The following is a 19123-nucleotide window of genomic DNA, read 5'->3' as shown; positions in this document are numbered from 1 at the left end:
TTAAGTCTAATATAGTGTTTGGCCAGCACACTATACACACTATAGATTTCATCAATACATTTCCCAGCATAGAGGGATTCGTACAGCACTATCCATACACTAAATGCTCTATTGCACATCACAGATATTGCCTGGCTGAATGCGATTTACTCTTTGAAGTGACGATAATTTCTTTTAGCAAATCTGGTGATGTTCACTGTGATGTTGCTGTGTTTTAGGGCAGTGGGAAATTCCTCAAACTCAAATCAGTCACTTGTCCCTGTCTGACACACAGCTTTACTGTCCAATCAGTCTCCTGTTCCTCTTTTAATCCCTTCATGCTGATGGCAAGTCTGGCCAATCCTCGCCAATTTATGTAGTGTTCAATTTAAGGCTTTCTAAATGCGGATGTGAGCATCACAAGGACCACAATAAAATGGTTTATATCAAGTGAGCACTTACGATATTAACTTACTTTATTTATACCCAAAGTATGTGAATATAACGAGTGCAACAAATACAAAGAATCGAGGTGAAAATGGAAAAATGAAGCTATTCTCCTTTTGTTTGCAGACAGGGCAAAACAGTCATAGACATGGGACAAACAAAAGCCATAACAAAACAAACTTTTTTCTCATAATGGCTTCTTTGACTGGCCAGGAGGACTGGCTCTGGTCCTTAAGTTGACAATCACCAATAACAGACTTCAAAGGCAATCAAAAGCTAGAATCAAGACTAGATACTGAAAGCTTTCCTATACCTGCACTACGTGACTGGATACACCTGACTAATCAGAAACAGCTGAGAAGCCAACTTTCCAATGACTTTTGGTCCCCTAAAATGGGGGGACTGTAAAGTGATGTTATTCCTATACAGATCACCTGATATGGATGTAAATGCCCTCATATTAAAACTGTCTGCACTTTAACCTCATATTCATGGTTTAATTTCAAACACAATGTGCTGGAGTACAGAGCCAAAAGAACAGGAATTATGTCCTAATACTTACAGACTGGACTGAATACTGGTGATGTTCTTGCTTCTCAGTAAAACGGTGTGTCAAAACATAACACATTACTGAGCCACCTTTGAAGGCCTACACTACAGTTTGTGAAATGCAGGCATTAGAGAAATGCAAACCAAAAGACATTCAATTTCATCAATTCAAATCCGCCAGTACAGTGCACTAACAGTGCTCATATACAGTGGTGTGCAAAAAGCTGGGCACCACTGGTCAAAAAGCCTTTGACCTCTCAATGGTACAACATTAAACATGACAAATTTTTAAGCAATATTACTTTTTATTTTAATTCTTTACAGTGGCAAAACAGCCAGCTAAGAGTCTTTCAGTTTTTGCTTTTGGAATTTTTTCCCTCGGTCAGAAATATTCTTCGGCCTCCTTGCATGTACGGCATGTTTGAGATCAGATGTTCAATAATATACATCTGTCTTTCCTGGAGGTACTTCCTGGTTGATTTCCAGGTATGTTTTAGATCATTGTCTTGCTGGAATACCCAACTTCCCATAAAGTTAAATGTCTGGACTGACTAGCCTCTAGAATTTCTTGATATTTGGTGGAATCCATTGTTCCTTCCACTCACACAATATTTTCTGTGCACCCAGCTGTCGCACAACCCCAAAGCATAATGGATTCACCTCCATGCTTCACAGTTGACAAGGTGTTCTTCTCTACAAAGGCTTTACCCTTTTTTCTCCAAACATACCTTCTTTGGTGAAAATGAACCATCTTCATTCTGAAATCCTTGGACAACTGTTTAGAGGAACCCATGGTTGTTAACACCAGACAGAACAGCCAATGCAGTTGGATACTTTAGAAGGCATGGACTTACTTCACAATAAAAGGTTCAGCCTAGGAATTATACTCACCTGACTCATTGAAGCCATAACGAGTAAATTACCTGGGTCTGGGCCTTAGCAATCATCTTTTTAAAAAGTACCAAAAAGAATCCTGAATTGTTCCCAAACTTTTGCACAGGTCCCTTTACCTCTTTCGTCGTTTCTAAACAGTAAAAAATGAAAATAAAAAGCAATCTTGTTTTAAAATTTGCTCTCATGTTTAACAGACATTTAAACCAGGGGTACCCAAATTTATGCACTTCACTGTATCTCTCAGTACTGAAAGCCTGGGGGGTAGGTTTGCAACGTCTTGTGATTCCACAGGCAGGCCGCACATGAACAGTTACCCTTTACAGATAATTACTGTATTCTTTGAATTTTCCTTTTTTTAGTCTCTCTCTCTATCTCTGTCACACTCTCTCTCCCTCTCTTGCATAGCAGAGACCTGTTGTCCTCTCTCTTCGAGAGTCAGTCTAAAAATATGAAATCAGATGATATTGGAAAAAGACTTAACCAGCTGCCTTATCATTTTTCTACTTTGATAGTTGTATTTATTTTGGGAACACGTCCCCTCTCAATGGTTGTTTTCTGTTTGGAGAAGAGGAGATGTGAAAGAGGCGTCTCCATGACTGCAGGGGGTTAGAGGACTGCCGTTCACATGACTACACTGTGACCTACTCAACAGGCCTGGATGTGTGTGTGTGTGTGTGTGTGTGTGTGTGTGTGTGTGTGTGTGTGTGTGTGTGTGTGTGTGTGTGTGTGTGTGTGTGTGCGCGCGCGCGTGTACGTGCATGACTGAGATCAAGTAATAATACCTCCTCTATCTCCTTGACCAGAGAGAAGCACCAACCCTGATTCACTGTCTTGCTCTCCCTCATCTGAATGTCAAGGAGAACGTTGCCCAGTTCTGGGATTGCCAGCTTGGCAAGAAACATCCAATGCCATTGCTGTTCTCAGGTCTGTCCAACCCAGGGCTTAACAGATAATTCTTCATGAGAACCAGAACCAAGACTGGAACAGGACAGAATCAAAGACCAGAACCTTTTTTGAAAATCTTTCATCATCTGAAAAATCTTTCATTGACCTCCACTGGACTGTATCCATAACCTGGAATCTCTAGTACTGGATTAGAATAGTATTTTCCCCACTGTGGGTTTTCTTTTGACTAATCTGGAACTCCATTTGCTTTCTGTTGTCAGGTCCAGAACTGCAGATGACCTACAAAACATCTGCACCATTGCGGACCACTAAACCTGTACTAATCCATAATTTGGACTGCAGTAGACCCACCCCAGTTTATGGCGACTGTTTGGGGCTGAGCATAACCACAGGTTGTTCATGCGGACCTTCGGAAAGACGTTGCTGAAGACCAGAGGCTGACCAGGATCATCTCCATAAGTCCCGTTCAAGTTAACAGGTAATGAACAGGCCAGGAGACCACGACTCAGAGCGACAGTAGCTTCAGCATGTATGTGTATATTTCCAGAGAATCATGCGTATGCTTATCTATCTAAGGCTTTCATTGTCTCTGCTCCTTGTGTATGGACCATGACTTCTCTTTCCATGACTGTCTTGTAAAGGGACCTCAGAACCATACTGCAGTACACAGTGTAGGAAAATGTTTTTGTCATTAACTAATGACATTTTTCAAAGGTTTTGCTGAATCTGGTTTTCCTCTGCGCATGGCAGAATTGTGCTTCAACATAAAAATATGGCCTGTCAGTTTTCTCCTTAAGTGTCATATGGGCTGGAGTCAAAACTGGTGATCTATGATGAAAGATAGTGCATGTCTGTGTCAATACTTTATGAAGTTCAGAACAGAGCTATTTTTAAATGTAAGTAAATATATTCAATGTGTATCCTGAACTGAAAATATGTACCAATATACAGTAGTCACAATAACTCTCACAAGGTCTCCACAGTGTAATTGTTTAAAAAATTGTAAATTACTTCTTGAAGGTCGAAATCAGTAGGTATGATCTTCAATATTTATCTACACTCACTGAGCACTTTATTAGGAACGCTATACTAATACTGAGTAGTGCCTCCCTTTGCTCTCAAAACAGCCTCAATTACCCAACATTCCTTTGAGATTCTGTTCCAGAATGCATCACGCAATTTCTGCAGATTTGTCAGCTGCGCATTCATGCTGAATCTCCCGTTCAAGAACATTCGACTCATTGTTCTGTTTATGAAACCAGTTTGAGATGACTTTTGCTTTATGACATGGTGCATTATCATGCTGAAAGTATCTATTAGAAGATGGGTACATTGTGGCCATGAAGGGATGCCCATGGTCAGCAACAATACTCAAATAGGCTGTGGCATTCAAGTGATGATTGATTGGTATTAACAGGCCCAAAGTGTGCCAAGAAAACATTCCCCACACCATTACACCACCGCTACCAGCCTGGAGTGTTGACATGAGGCAGGTCCCATGGATTCATGCTGCCCTCGCCAAATTCTGATCCTACCATCTGTATGCCTCAGCAGAAATCGAGATTCATCAGACCAGGCTACGTTTTTCCAGTCTTCAACTGTCCAGTTTTGGTGAGCCACTAGCTTCAGCTTTCTGTTCTTGGCTGACAGAAGTGGAACCTGACGTGGTCTTCTGCTGTTGTAGCCAATCTGCCTCAACGTTTAATGCGTTGTGCATTTCTGTTCACCACAATTGTACAGTGGTTATCTGAGTTACTGTAGCCTTTCTGTCAGCTCAAACCAGTCTGCCCATTCTCAGTTGACCTCTTTCAACAAGGCATTTCCTTCCTGGACATTTACTGGATATTTTTTGTTTGGAATATTGGGATGGTTTACCATTCTAATTCCCAGGAGATCAGCAGTTACAGAAATATTCAAAACAGCCCGCCTGGCACCAGCAATCATTCCACGGTCGAAATCACTAAGATCACATTTTTTCCCCATTTTTATGGTTGATGTGAACAATAACTGAAGTTCCCGACCTGTATCTGCATGATTTTATGCATTGCACTGCTGCCACATGATTGGCTAATTAGATAACCGCATGAATAAGCAGCTGTACAGGTGTGCCTAAAAATGTGCTCAGCGAGTGTATACTGAAAAACTGTACGTTTGTTACACATATTTAGAAGTATTATGTACCTCTTCATTTTTTCTATTAAATTGAAACATAACTTTTTCATAAGTGATCTTTTGTCATCTGTAAAGATATACAGTTACAGATTATTGCCTAGTTTTCTGTGTGGTTTCCTTTCATTTAAGCTTGAGCTCTCTTTCTCTCACTCTCCCTTTTCTCAGAGATGGGGTCTGCATTTAGACGGTTCTGTGCTGCGTTCTGCTGCTGCTGTTGCAGTGAGGAAAATGAGCCTGAAGAGAAAGCACCCTTGTTGAAGTACACAATCATGCCTGAACACTGCTGCCTGAACACTGACTCCACTGTAAACACATTATATCAATGCTGACACAGCTATTCATACTGCTGCCCGATATCTGAACACTGACACCAGTCCTAATTCTGATATCTGAATACTGACACCAGTCCTAACTCTGATATCTGAATACTGACACCAGTCCTAACTCTGATATCTGAATACTGACACCAGTCCTAACTCTGATATCTGAACACTGACACCAGTCCTAACTCTGATATCTGAACACTGACACCTCTAGTAACTCTGATATCTGAACACTGACACCAGTCCTAACTCTGATGTCTGAATACTGACACCAGTCCTAACTCTGATATCTGAACAGTGACACCACTAGTAACTCTGATATCTGAACACTGACACCTCTAGTAACTCTGATATCTGAACACTGACACCAGTCGTAACTCTGATATCTGAACTCTGATGACACCACTAACCATCCCAATACTCCAGCATTGTCTGTATAGACAGAGAAATCCCAACCCAGACAATAGAATATACAATGATTCTACACAATAATGACATTACCATACACATCGATCCCTAGACACCAACACAAACATACATTGATATTTAAACACTGACACCAATGGTCTCAAGTCTGAAAGCTGTCACAACCATTCACTGGCGTGGCAGTGGCACAAGGGCCTACATGGATATCTAGGCATTGACACTAAGACACGCACTTCCACCTGCACACTGACATGAATGAGCCCACTCACTGATATTTCAACACGTGTGTATTTGTGCGTGTGCGTGCGTTTGTGTGAGAGCAGCGAGACTCTGCTGTACTTCGACCGCGAGGCGAAGAAAAGACGGGACCAGGAGACAAACCTGTGGAATGAGCCGGGGGACCCCAGTCACTCAGAGAGGGACGATGACCGTGAGCTTTACAACCTGCTGCAGAAGAGGGCCAAGACCCGCCGGGGCTCGCAGGTAAGAGAGCAACTCGCACACATTACCTGCCTGGTCATGCAAGGTATATTATTCCATTGAACATCATGTTGCTTATCTAAGGAATCAGCTCAGAGTATTTTTCCAGTGCTTTCCCAAGTGCAGACGTCATGACAGTATGACACACACATTGTCATTCCATTTGTGATAGATCCTCTGATAGACCTCTGGGTTGTTTAGGTAATTAAGCTCATGGGACAGAACAGTTCAGTACTGTACTTTATCCTCTCCAGGAAAAGCCTGCTGCCATGCCGCCACTAGATGGCGCACCTGGTTAACAACTAAAAAACAAAACCATCCAGCAGATTCAAACAGGGATCAGCAACTCACAGTACTTCAGGGCCAAGAACTGCCCATTTTCCATCCTCCCTTTATCTGGATGTCAGTTATGGAGACATCTGGCCAATTAGTAGCACTAATTATATGGGCAGCCTGTAGCCTAGTGGCTAAGGTACATGATTGAGACCCGGAAGGTTGATGGTTAAAGCCCCGGTGTAGCCACGATAGGATCTGCACAGCTGTTGAGCCCTTAAGCAAGGCCGTTTTAAACCCCAGATTGCCAGGGCAGATTATGCCATGCCTAGTCAAATCAACTGTAAGTCACTTTGGATAAAAACATCAGCTACATATAACAAAAAATAAGAAAAAGAAAACCAGGGCTGGATTTGGATGATCCCTGCTTTAGAATTGGCAGCAGCAGTTAAGGCATGTTTTAAGATTGTAGGTACAGAATAGATAGTGTTTCTGACCCAAATGGTTCCTGTTCGTCTTACACAGGGGTATCGGCGCCTCAGTGTGGACATTAACGCGGCGAGACAAGTGCGCCACGGCGTGAAGGAGAAGTGGAAGATGATTCTGGAGAACCTAGGTGAGAGGGAGAGAGGGCCAAAATGGGAATGAATAGATGTTTCAAAGATAGGAAGGGGATAACTATGCCGGTGACTGTCCATGACACTGGGAGTTCTTGATGTATTTATTGATATGAGTTTCAGTTTGAGTAAATTTGTCATGATGTTATGTTACCTTGCCTGCTGGATTAAGATGTTAAACCCTGCTGTAAAATCCAGCTATGCCAGCTTGACCAGCTTGAAAACTGAGCTGGTCAAGCTGGCCATGAGTCTGTCTAGCTGGGTATGAGCTGGTCAACCAGCTGCCAGCTGTTTCAAAACATAGCTTGAGTTGGTCAAACCAGGTCAAGCTGGGAGCTGAATTGGCCAACCAGCTAAACCATGCCGACCTGGGAGTTGGTCTGAACTGTTTCAAACCTAGCTTGAGCTGTTTTTTTCAGTAGGGAAAAGCACTGTACTGGCAGTAAGCACAGGTGACCTCTAACAAACTGTGCTAATACCTAGATTACTGCATACGCTGTAGGTGACTGAAAGCTCTTACCCATCCCTGTAGGGTTCATGGACGAGGCAGAGTCTCTGCTGACGATATCGGCCACTGACTCGTACGACCGCATGCGGAATGCTCCGGTGGCCCGCTCTCTCCTGCAGACCCTGCACTCCGAGACCTCCATCTTTCACAGCAGGGACCCGCCGCCCGAGAGATACATGTTCATTCTGGTGAGGGAAGACGTTCTGCCTCACACTCTCCGTACAGTAGAGCAGCGCTGCTCAACTCCACGTCCTGCGGGCCGCGGTGTCTGTAGGCAGGTGGTGTAGAGCACGGTCTGGGCAAATACCAGTAGACACTGCGGTCGCGCCGCTGTAGAGAGACAAAGAGATCCAGTTCATAATATATTTTGGTAATACTAACATGTAAGATTACATCAACGTAGTTGTTAACTAACTAACTACGGAGAAGTTAATCCGCACAGCTGTGTTCATGTATTTGTACATCATTAATTCATGCTAACAACTACGTACATTAGTTAATGCCAATTCATCCGAATGAAAAAAAGTTAATTTATTTGTTAATGGTTAACTGATTATAAGTTAATCATATGGTTTGCTAATTTATAAATGTGCATGTTACTAATACATTAGTTAGTAGTTTACAAATATATTAACAAATGAACAGATAATTTCATGCTTATTTGGACATTCATGTTAACAATGACATTAGTTAATGCCAATTCATGTAACATATTGTAAAGGGTGACTGATATTTCGATTTTTAAAAATATTTATTTGGGGGGAAGGGGGGTAAACAGGTTTACGTAACAGGTTTCAACTAAACGGGTTTTCAACTAGACAGTAAAAAGTAGCTTGCTTACGTAATGTAATGAAATGACCAAAGTCAATAAAGCTGACATTTCAGAGTAATATACACCATACAAAGGACTGTACGAATAATAGCCAATTATATTCTGACAAAGTCACTTGTTGTGCCCAGTATTGGAGAGAGGTATGTGATTTTCTCATATGTAAGAAGTCTCAAATGCTAACAGCATTTTCTTTTACATTTCTCATCTTATTGTCATGACTCACCCCATCATCCTTCTATCCTAGTTTACTGCTTGTTGCTTTTTCTTCCCTCTCTCTTGCATCGTGCTTGATTATACTTACTATTACCTTTGTTCTATTCGGACAATCTGTCAGAGTCACTAACATTTCACTGTACGCACTTGTTTGATCACGTGACAAATAAAGTAACTTGAATCTTGTCCTTTTCTCTCTCTCCTTCCCTTTCCCATCCCATCCTCTCTTCCACAGGATCGTCTGCTCTACCTGGACGTGGCGGAGGACTTTGTTGCCAATGCCCGGCGATTCTATCCTAAGGGAGCGGAAGATGACGAGGACGACGAGCCCGCTCCGCTCCTTCCCTTCCTTCTGTCGAGAGCCAATCAGGACACCGCAGGGGAAGAGGACGAGCTGGACGATGAAGAGGGAAGCGGCTTTGAAGCTGATGAGGACATCTTCGCCAAGTCCCTGGACTGACGTGGTCCTGCAGTACCGGCTGATGGCCAATAGATGGCGATATCGTTGCAGTGCGATAGGATGGAACATACTGGATGTGATGTCACGCACCTTCAGTGAAGCAATAAAGCGGGCGCTACTCAGCTCCACGTACTTGTGGGCAACTGTGTCTGCAGGTATTTGCTCGGAACGTGCGCTACACCACCTGATTTCCGATAATTATTGTACCTGCTTGGTTCAGATAATCAGCTAATTATTGAGATCAGGTGTGTAGCGCACGGTTGAAGCGAATGCCTGCAGACACTGCGGCCCGCAGGACGTGTTGCTGGGTAGCGCTGCGATAAAGCATTTCAGATAATAGCTGTACTTAATAATCAAGTGATCTGAGCCAATGAGGAAAGTGCTTAGATTGTTTTGCATCTGTTCATCGTTAATTCTTTACCATCTGAAAACACATATGATTAATATTCACATTGACATGTTAATATGGCCAATGTGAATGAAATACAATAGATAGGAAATTCATAATATTTCACTGTACAAAAACACTCCAAATGTCTACCAATACACAGTAAATGCAAAATATCTTAACAAAGGTTGGTTATTCAGTGATTTTCTGGAAGGGAATCTCTTTAATGCTACATTTCCTGGCTCAAATTGTCTGCTCCTTAATCTGTCAGTATTCCCTTTGACACTTAACATGATGGATGGATCTTCAAAATTACGGCTGGCACATTTCTGATACATTAATAGAAAAAGTTTGTTCTTGCCTGATTCTTAGACATGATTGTATTCCAAATCCACTCATTTTCTGCCATCTTCAACCAGTAAACCAGATTGTCCATCCCGGATCTGAGATCAGTTCCTTGAAGCTGAAGCTGAAGCTATTATTTTACCTGGAGTGCCGTGGAAATCTTCACATTTTCATTAGGTGATAATTTCAGAGTTATTATGATCAGTCAAATTACTGAATTATGGATTCATTAAAGGCCTTATGCAATCACATTGCAGCTAGCATGAAACATTCTCACAATGTTGCTGCCATGTTGTGGCAATGTTCAACATTGATAGAACATTGAAATGACATTTTGAGAACATTTTGTGTGAACTGGGTTTGCTCTGACATTTGAAGCGTTCATGTTTTTTAAGATAAAGGTGTGCGATCAGCTGTTACATTCCTATGAACAGGAAAATAATACTTTGATGTATGAGGTAGACTATGGCTCTTTCGAACAGGAGAGCTGGAGGTCTGAAGGTCTTACTTGAAGTTCCATTTTAATTGACAGCCCACTAAACAGATATATTGCTTTTTACAAATACAACTTGGTCTCCAAAAGGCCGATACCACATCCTCCTTTAGAGGGCAGTATGAAGTTTAAGGATAAAGCTTGAACAACTGAACGAAACAAGTTCATAATACAATTAGTTTTCTTTGGTTCTTTATGAGAATAAAAAAGCGTTTTTTTTATTGCACATGGTCTTTAAAGTACAAAGATATGTCCTGACTAGTTTGAAAGTGTTGTGGTTTAAGAATGTGCTGAAGAGCTTCAGATAATGTGTCGCGGCAGAAGAGAGGGACCGTGCTTTAGGGAGTGTGGTGAGTTTTCTCTGTAATTGGTCTAAGGGGAAATATGGTGCTTTGTGCAAAGCAGAGATTAAATAATGTAATATAAACTGGTTTGTGTGTATTAAATTGAGAGAGAGAGAGAGAGAGAGAGCGAGGGACGGAAGATGCCCGCCTTCTGTGGAGTGAGCGTCTGTCTGTGCGCATGTTATCGTCTGCATTTTCTCTTATTGCTTGTCACTGTGCGATAATTAACTATATAAATTATCGCCATTTTGACCATCGTAACCATAACTCATTCTTTCACATTTCTAGCCAACGTAGACATTGATGGGATTGAGAGAAATCGTGAACTTCAGTCACCGGGGGAAATGCTGCCGGGGTGTGTGTCGGTGTGTGCGCGCGTGTGCGCTTGTGAGAGTGTTTGTAAACACGGAGAGTCTGTCCCCGTGCTGATAGATGTACCCTTTCGGAGAGGCCAATTATATAATGATGAGACTGCTGGGCACCACAACATCAACGTGCAGCCACGGGGGAGGGCAGATCTGGTCCAGGGGCTTTTTCTGTGGGGTGGTGCAGGGGCAGGGCAGGGCAGCAGGGGGTGGATATCGACATTGTCTGAGGGCTTGGTGTGGCGGCTGCTCGTGTCCAGCGCATGTGACTGGGCTTGGGGGACGTGCCTAAAACACCAGAACCCGGGTACAAGCCAGGGTAAGTTTCCCCCTTCTCTTTTTTTGGTCTCACTCACTCGTCCATCTACTGCTAAATATATGATTTTCCTTCAGTGTTCCAAGTCTCTGTATCCAGTCTCCACTCCCCTGTTTCACTGGTGCTGTCTTGGTATTCAGTAAACATCATCCAATCATCCTCCTTAACAGCAGTAAAATGTATTATATTATTATTCCGTACAGATATACACTGCATATACCTATACATATAATAATGTACAGTTACAGCAACAACAACTACCATATAAAATAGGGGTATATGGATTTTTATCTGTTGTAGGTACCTGATTTTCAGATTTTGTGCTGCAGTTCATCCTTTTGTCTCAGTGTTATGAGGGGGATGTCTGGACATGAGGTCACTTGCTGATCTCAATGACACACATCACAGCTCTGACTTACAGCTGATCTCAGCAACTGCACAGCTGATCACATTGACTGCACAGCTAATCTCAGTGACTGCACAGCTGAGTGACTTATAGCTGATCTCACTGACTGTACAGCTGATCACATTGACTGTACTGCTGATCTCACTGACTGGACAAATGAGTCACTTATATATGATCTCACTAACTGCACAGATGAGTCACTTATATATGATCTCACTGACTGCACAGATGAGTCACTTATATATGATCTCACTGACTGTACAGCTGATCTCACTGGCTGAACTGCTGATCTCAGAGATTTACGGCTGATCTCATTGATTGCACAGATGATGTGAATGAGTTACAACTGATCACAGCGACTGCATAGCTGATCACAGCGACTGCATAGCTGACCTCAGTGACTGTACTGCTGATCTCAGTGCCTTACAGCTGATCTCAGAGAACATACAGCTGATCTCAGTGCCTTACAACTGATCTCAGAGAACATACAGCTGATCTCAGTGCCTTACAGCTGATCTCAGAGAACATACAGCTGATCTCAGTGCCTTACAACTGATTTCAGAGAACATACAGCTGATCTCAGTGCCTTACAGCTGATCTCAGAGAACATACAGCTGATCTCAGTGCCTTACAGCTGATCTCAGAGAACATACAGCTGATCTCAGTGCCTTACAGCTGATCTCAGAGAACATACAGCTGATCTCAGTGCCTTACAGCTGATCATAGAGAACAAACAGCTGATCTCAGTGCCTTACAGCTGATCTCAGAGAACTTACAGCTGATCTCAGTGCCTTACAGCTGATCTCAGAGAATGTACAGCTGCTCAGTGGTGGCCTTTTATCCCTACCCTTCACAATAGCTAGAGCCTGCAGTCACTGAATCTGCACTTTGTTAGATTTTGTCTTTTAGACTTTTGCCTATATCCTTCAGTATTGTACACACCCTCTACTCCGACCCCTTTCTGATGCTGGTAAACCGACCCTATTGTGGATCCATTAGTGCACTGATAGAATGAAGTACATTGTGAGCTGTATGTAGTGTGTGTGTGTGTGTGTGCATGTGTGCGTGTTTCTAGAGGGAGAGAATAGGTGAGAGGTCCCTTCACTATCTGCTACCCTCTCTGCTTTCTACCTCTAAACAAAGCAAAAATAAATAAACAGGCCTGTCTGCTCTCACTTCCTGTCCATGTACCTCACCCTCTCTTTCTTTCTCCTCTCATCATTCCCCTCCTCTCCTCTCCCCTCCCCTCCTCTCCCCTCCTCTCCTCTCCTCTCCCCTCCTCTCCCCTCCTCTCCTCTCCTCTCCCCTCCTCTGCTCTCCTCTCCTCTCCTCTCCTCTCCCCTCCCCTCCTCTGCATTAAGCGACATCTTGTTCCCCCCCCGCCTCTTCCTATCGGCGGATCGGAGAAGCTGCCTGTCGGTCTGCACCGTCTCCTCTCTGTGGCGCGGCTTTGAAGTTCTGTCACCGGGCAGCTCCCGTTACGCCGTTACGCAACCGAGCCGGGCAGCTGCAGGCGAGCGCTTCATCGATACAGAGCGCTCTGCCTCTCCTTCCCTCCCAGAGACAGGCGGCCATCGCTTGTTTTTATTTAGAATTCTCCCGTTTGGTTTGCGCTATTTGCATCACGTCCTGGATATCGTGCTACGGAAAACAGCCCCGCTGTATGCTTGCGCGCATATGGGGAATTTTCCTTACTGTATTACTGTGTACACTCACTGAGCACTTTATTAGGAACACCTGTACACCTACTTCTCCATGATTGTCTAATCAGCCAATCGTGTGGCTTAAAAAAATCGTGCAGATACAGGTCAGGAGCTTCAGTTAATGTTCACAGCAAGCATCAGAATGTGGTAAAAATGTGATCTCAGTGATTTCGACCGTGGCATGATTGTTGGTGCCTGGCAGACCGGTTTGAATATTTCTGTAATTGCAGATCTCCTGGGATTTTTACGCACAACAGTTTACTCAGAATGGTGTAAAAAACTATCAAGTGAGCGGCAGTTCTGTGGACGAAAGCGCCTTGCTGACAGGAAGGTGACAGTAACACAAATAACCGCACATTACAACAGTGGTATGCCGAAGAGCTTCTCTGAACAATCGCAATCGACATGCAGACAGACTCCTCAGTGTGGAGATGGACAATGAGCCACAGAAGGAGATGGTAGAGAGGGGCATTGTGTGAGGACCGTCAGACTATTCTACACTAATGTGTGTGTGTGTGTGTGTGAATGTTTGTGTTAGAATGTTTAGGTAGATAGATCGATAGATACAGATAGAGAGATAAATAGAGTGATATAGATATATAGAAATTGATGGATAGAGATAGCTAGAGATAAATGGATATAGATAGATAAAGATAAATAGATATAGATAGATAGAGATAGATGATAGATGGATAGATAGATAGATAGATAGAGATGAATATATATACTGAAACTGATCTATATTTTACATTGGTTCTCACTTTACATGTTTCAAAGATTCACAACCTTGAAACATGTAAAGTGAGAACCAACTATAGATGCGTTTCAGTTTTGGGGGTCAAACTGTGGAATGGGCTTAGAGACTAGTTGAAACTGTAGTTTCAAAAAAGCTTTGGCTTCAGCCTATTTCTTTTCGGTCACTGACTGTGTGAATTTTATTGTGTGAAATGGACTGGTGTAAACATGTATAATGATGTTTTGTCTGTCATATATTCACACAATTTGTTCAAATTGTTCCTTATAAAGTGTGACCAAAATAAACTATATTCATTCATATAGATAGATAGATAGATAGATAGATAGATAGCGAGATATAGATAAATAGATAGATATAGATAGGTAGATAGATATAGATAGATAGATGGATATATAATTATTAATAGAGAGTGTTTGAGATGATGGCAGGGCTATGGTGACATCAGTGTCTGTAGCGGGAGAGTGAATCAGAGGCAGTAAATGTTAGTATCGCGCAGTATGTCACAGAGTGAGCTGCACTGTACGCATGAGTCACCGCCGGGTGAGAGAAACAGGAGAGCTGAGTAACCGAGCAGCACAAGTTCCTCGCTTCAGCGGGGCAATAAATTACCCAGCGGGTTGCCAGGATATTCCCGCCTCGGTTCCACACAAAAACACCCCTCCACTTCCTATAGGGAAGAGTAATGATTACTCGCTGTTATAATTCAAATGAAGAAGGCATAGTCCCTGTCATTGCGCGTGTGTATATGTGCATGTGTGTGGGCATAACTGTGCTCACGTGTGTTCCAGTCACTGAAATGATGATTACAGAGTCTGTAAAAAGTGAATGATACCCAATGATGTATGCAGATTAGCAAGCTTAGAGGCATGACTAGGACCTGGAAGGTTGGCGGTTCAAGCCCCGGTGTAGCCACTATGAGATATACACAGCTGTCGGGCCCTTTAGCAAGGTCCTTAATGCCAGATGGGGCCCTTTAGCAAGGCCCTTAATGCCGTGGGTGCCACATGGTGGCTTCCCACCGCTCCTAAGTAACTAGGATGTTACTCCACAGGGTTCAATAAAGTATATCTTTCTTTCTTACAGATATGTCATCGAATATTCAGTTCATGGAGGGGAAATCTCCAGTCTCTGGTCTATATCAGTGTATCTCATGATGTTGAATTCCCAGGAGTCTGTGCAGGTTTTGCATCCCTGTTGGATGGGGGATACCCTCCATTTTGTGAGGAGCAGAGAGGGTGGACCAACTATTGATTTAGGCATTTAACAGATGCAGTTATCCTGGAACATGCAATTGTATTTTTTACAAAATACCCATTTGTACTGCAGGGTAATTATTGAAGGATAAAAGTTAGGTGCTTCGCTCAAGGGTGCAATGGCTAGCCCTGCCTAGGAATTGAGCCCACCATTTTCAGTGTCTCGTTACCTGCTCAAAGGTCTGCTGATACGTTCCCGGCAGACCTGGGTCAAATACGTAATTGTTTTGGATTCAAATGCTTTACTGAGCTTGTCTGGTTTACTGGAACCTATGAAATACTCTCAAAAGTCAGATCCAACCTTCTGGTCCACTTGCTTGGCTCAATTGCAGGCAAGATCAGTCGAGCACAGAAAAGTATTTGAATCCAAAACAATTGTGTTTTGGTCCAAACAATTTGATCCAGGTCAGATTCCCAGCAGGCATCCTCATTATCAGCACTACAAAGTGCAGCTACTGTCCCCACTATGACTTCTTCAGCATCCCAGTCATTACAATTCCTCATGAAGAGGCCTCCCATGGTGAACTTCCTGTGTACGTAAGAGTATGTGAGAGTATGTTAGAGTATGACGCGCATGTTTGAGTGTGTCAGTATGGGTGTGTGTTTATTATCGGAAGGATTATGAGGAGACTTGGGATCGGGGTGTGGGAAAGGGGGAGGGGGGGGTGTTTGGCGGTAACAGGGGACATTGCTTTCCCGTCAGCTGGCACCCTCACCCCCATCTTCCATTGCCAGCTCAATGCCCGGTGTCAGATGTCAGTGTACTTAGGCTGCGGAGTGATGCCATAATTCAGAAATAGCCGTGGAAAGCCTATATAAGCTGCAAACAGACGAGCCCCCCGGCAGACAGAGCGATTCCACCGCCCGTAAAACCAGAGACTCATCCGAAGCCAGGCCAGGCCAGACGCACGGACGCGCAGACAGACTCCTCGGCGGAACAGACGGACAGACGGACAGGATGCACGGCTGCACGAGGCTGGTGAAGCGGGCGGGGAACGTGACAGGGGCGGAGCTGGGCTGTGCCGTGCGGGAGGAGAACCGGGCGCAGAGGGAGAGCTACCGCGCGGACTGGCACAGCGTGGGCCTCAGCACGCATCCTCAAGAGTGGTGAGCTTCATCTTCTGCCTGGCTCCTACCGCACAGGAGCGCACACGCCTGGGGTACTCCCTACAACATGTACACCTACACACACACACACACCCGGGGTACTCACTACAACATGTACACCTACACACACACACACACCCGGGGTACTCACTACAAAATGTACACCTACACACACCCACATAGAAACACACACCCGGTGTATTCACTCTAACATGTACAATACACCTGCACCCACACACACATACACACACACACATACGCACATACACATGGACACACATACACTCACTCCATCATATACACAATAGCTGCTCTCTCTCTCACGCACAGACTCCTTGTACACTCATTCATAAATGTTATGATGGCAAACGCTATCATATTGTGATCCAGAACAATCCATAACGCATCTAATTTTTTCTGATGTAGAAATGCTATAAATGCTCGTCTTGCTTGAATGATTGAATGTATCATACTCTTCAGTCTGCCCCTTAGTATCCCTCACATTACAGTAAACATATTTCACCACTAAGGTGTACATTAGGATGGGCTCATTTGGGCTTCTCTTTACTTCTCTATGTAGAAGTGTGCAGCAGCTGCACAACTTTGAAATTAGAAGGTTTTCTCTCTGTTTGAGATATTGAGTTTCAAGATACCAAAGTGAATGGGCTCCAAAGAGATATAACCTTTTCAATTTTGCATTTTTTAATATTTTTAAACAGTATTTTTGTGTAAAACATCACCATAGACTGAGTCTCAAAGTGTTAAACCAAGGTGTCGGCTCTTAACTCTACTTCTCTCTATCGCCTCCCTACAGGCAGACAGTGAAGGACGCAGACGACTGTCGCCATGAGTCCTTTTCCCGGCAGTGGGAGGCGAGGCAGCTGGCACAGGCCTGCCCCTCCGGGGTGATTCGGCTGGGTATTCTGGAGCAAGGGGTGAGGGAGCACCAGCAGCTGCCCTACAGGAGAACCCTACCCCTGCCTATCTTCACCCCCACCGAGCTGGGCGTCAGGCTGGGCCGGGGGGCGCCTCATGTCCTGGAGGACCTCCGGCCCTTGCCCGCCCTGGACGGAGCCTGCCCCTCCAAGAGAGACGTGTGCGACATCACCAAGGACCTCCCACCTGTCAAACCAATCAGGATGGAATTTGCCAAAGCGCCGAGGTCCCTGGGACGGTCTATGTCACAGGAGGCCCAGAGGGGGTGAGAGAGGGAGAGAGAGAGAGAGAGAGAGAGAAAGAAAGAAAGAGGAAGAGAGAGAGTGAGAGAGAAAGGGATGACACAGAGAGAAAAGAGAGGGTGATAGGAAGAGTGAAGAATACGCTGTTGTCAAGAGAAGGAATTAGCAGGAAGTTGGAAGGACACCTAGCCTCCAGTTTGGAGAACGCATACATTTGTATATATTTGTGCTGCATTAATCACTTTCTTCTACATATCCATCCATTCTGTAACTGCCTGATAACATTGCTTCGTGCAGCACCTACAGTGTGGCCAACAGACAAGCAAAACAGGGTGCTTTCATGGTAGATGGATGAGAATATACCCCTGTAAATGATTTGTGGCCGATTGCATTTTTGGTCTATTGTTACAGCTGTGCAGTGAGCCTGATAGAATGCAGACTTCAGTCTGAAGTTACACTCAGTCTGCTATATCCTCACATTGCATGTCAATCATTCTCTGGCTGTGGTCTTTTATAAGACCTTGGTTTAACAAAAAGCAGGAATGCCCTAAGCCATTGCATGCAGGTCGCAGAGAAAAAAATAGTAGATGTATTGTACTGGATCGTAGATATGCTACTGCTAAGTGTGAAAGCACAGACCAGACGAATGGAGAGAGCAATGTTTTGGTGGAGATTTGAGGGTTTATCGTAACTCGGAAGGGTAGACGCAACCAGACATAGTTGCTGAGATAGACCTGTAGTAGTGGCCAAGCCAGCCCTTCGAATGTCCTTCACTACAGCTGGAATGAGCTTTGCAGGCCTACATGTGCCAAGATCACGGAGGAGAGGTGAGTGCTCTTAAAGAGCAACAGGAAGGGTACTGGCCCTGGTCCCAGCCTGAAGCTTCACTGCCATACCGAGCTGTTCAATGGGGAGGTGTCACAGCTGAATAACCCACTGTATTAGGAAGGCATTTTCAATGTTGTGATTAAAACACTCACAATGGCTCTGGTTTAATTCACTTTATAACTTTTAGTTTTTGTATAACTTGTTTTTTTTTTTAGTTAAATTTTTTGAAGTTTGAAGATTTAATGAGAGGACTAACCATGTAACTACTGATTTGTACTTGTTTTCCCTGTATAGAATTGATGTGGTTGTAATGGAGAGTGATCGATTTATTTTTCTACAATAAAGTGTACCCGCACACAGCTGACTGCTATGTTGTTGTTTTTTTTGTTGCTTTATGTCCATCTGTATATATATTCAACTGAAAGCCACATCTATTGGCTTTATATGCCAGTGTCTCAACTAGCAATGTCATAGCACAAACACAAAACTTTTCATCCTGGATTCAGGGCCGGCCTTAGTCAACAACAGACCCAACAACAGAGGCATCTCAAAAACATCAGG

The 19123-nt window shown here is 43.7% G+C and overlaps 2 protein-coding genes across 2 annotated transcripts; both read left to right on the top strand.

The window, feature by feature from the left end:
• Nucleotides 1–2677: 2677 nt before the first annotated feature.
• On the top strand, nt 2678–10732 carry mreg (melanoregulin). Its single transcript, XM_061232473.1, has 6 exons — nt 2678–3253; nt 5113–5206; nt 6020–6179; nt 6975–7065; nt 7599–7762; nt 8855–10732. Exons 2-6 carry the CDS (start codon nt 5115–5117, stop codon nt 9077–9079), a joined length of 732 nt encoding a protein of 243 aa, XP_061088457.1. The 5' UTR covers nt 2678–3253; nt 5113–5114; the 3' UTR covers nt 9080–10732.
• Nucleotides 10733–16305: 5573 nt separating this feature from the next.
• On the top strand, nt 16306–18921 carry LOC133122352 (telethonin-like). Its single transcript, XM_061232300.1, has 2 exons — nt 16306–16556; nt 17371–18921. The coding sequence occupies exons 1-2, from the start codon at nt 16408–16410 to the stop codon at nt 17759–17761; spliced, it is 540 nt and encodes a 179-aa protein (XP_061088284.1). The 5' UTR covers nt 16306–16407; the 3' UTR covers nt 17762–18921.
• Nucleotides 18922–19123: the final 202 nt, after the last annotated feature.

Source organism: Conger conger, chromosome 2 (assembly GCF_963514075.1).
Source record: "Conger conger chromosome 2, fConCon1.1, whole genome shotgun sequence".
NCBI lineage: Eukaryota > Metazoa > Chordata > Actinopteri > Anguilliformes > Congridae > Conger > Conger conger.
Note: the sequence above shows the minus strand (reverse complement) of the source record. Positions and strands in the feature narration are given on the sequence as shown.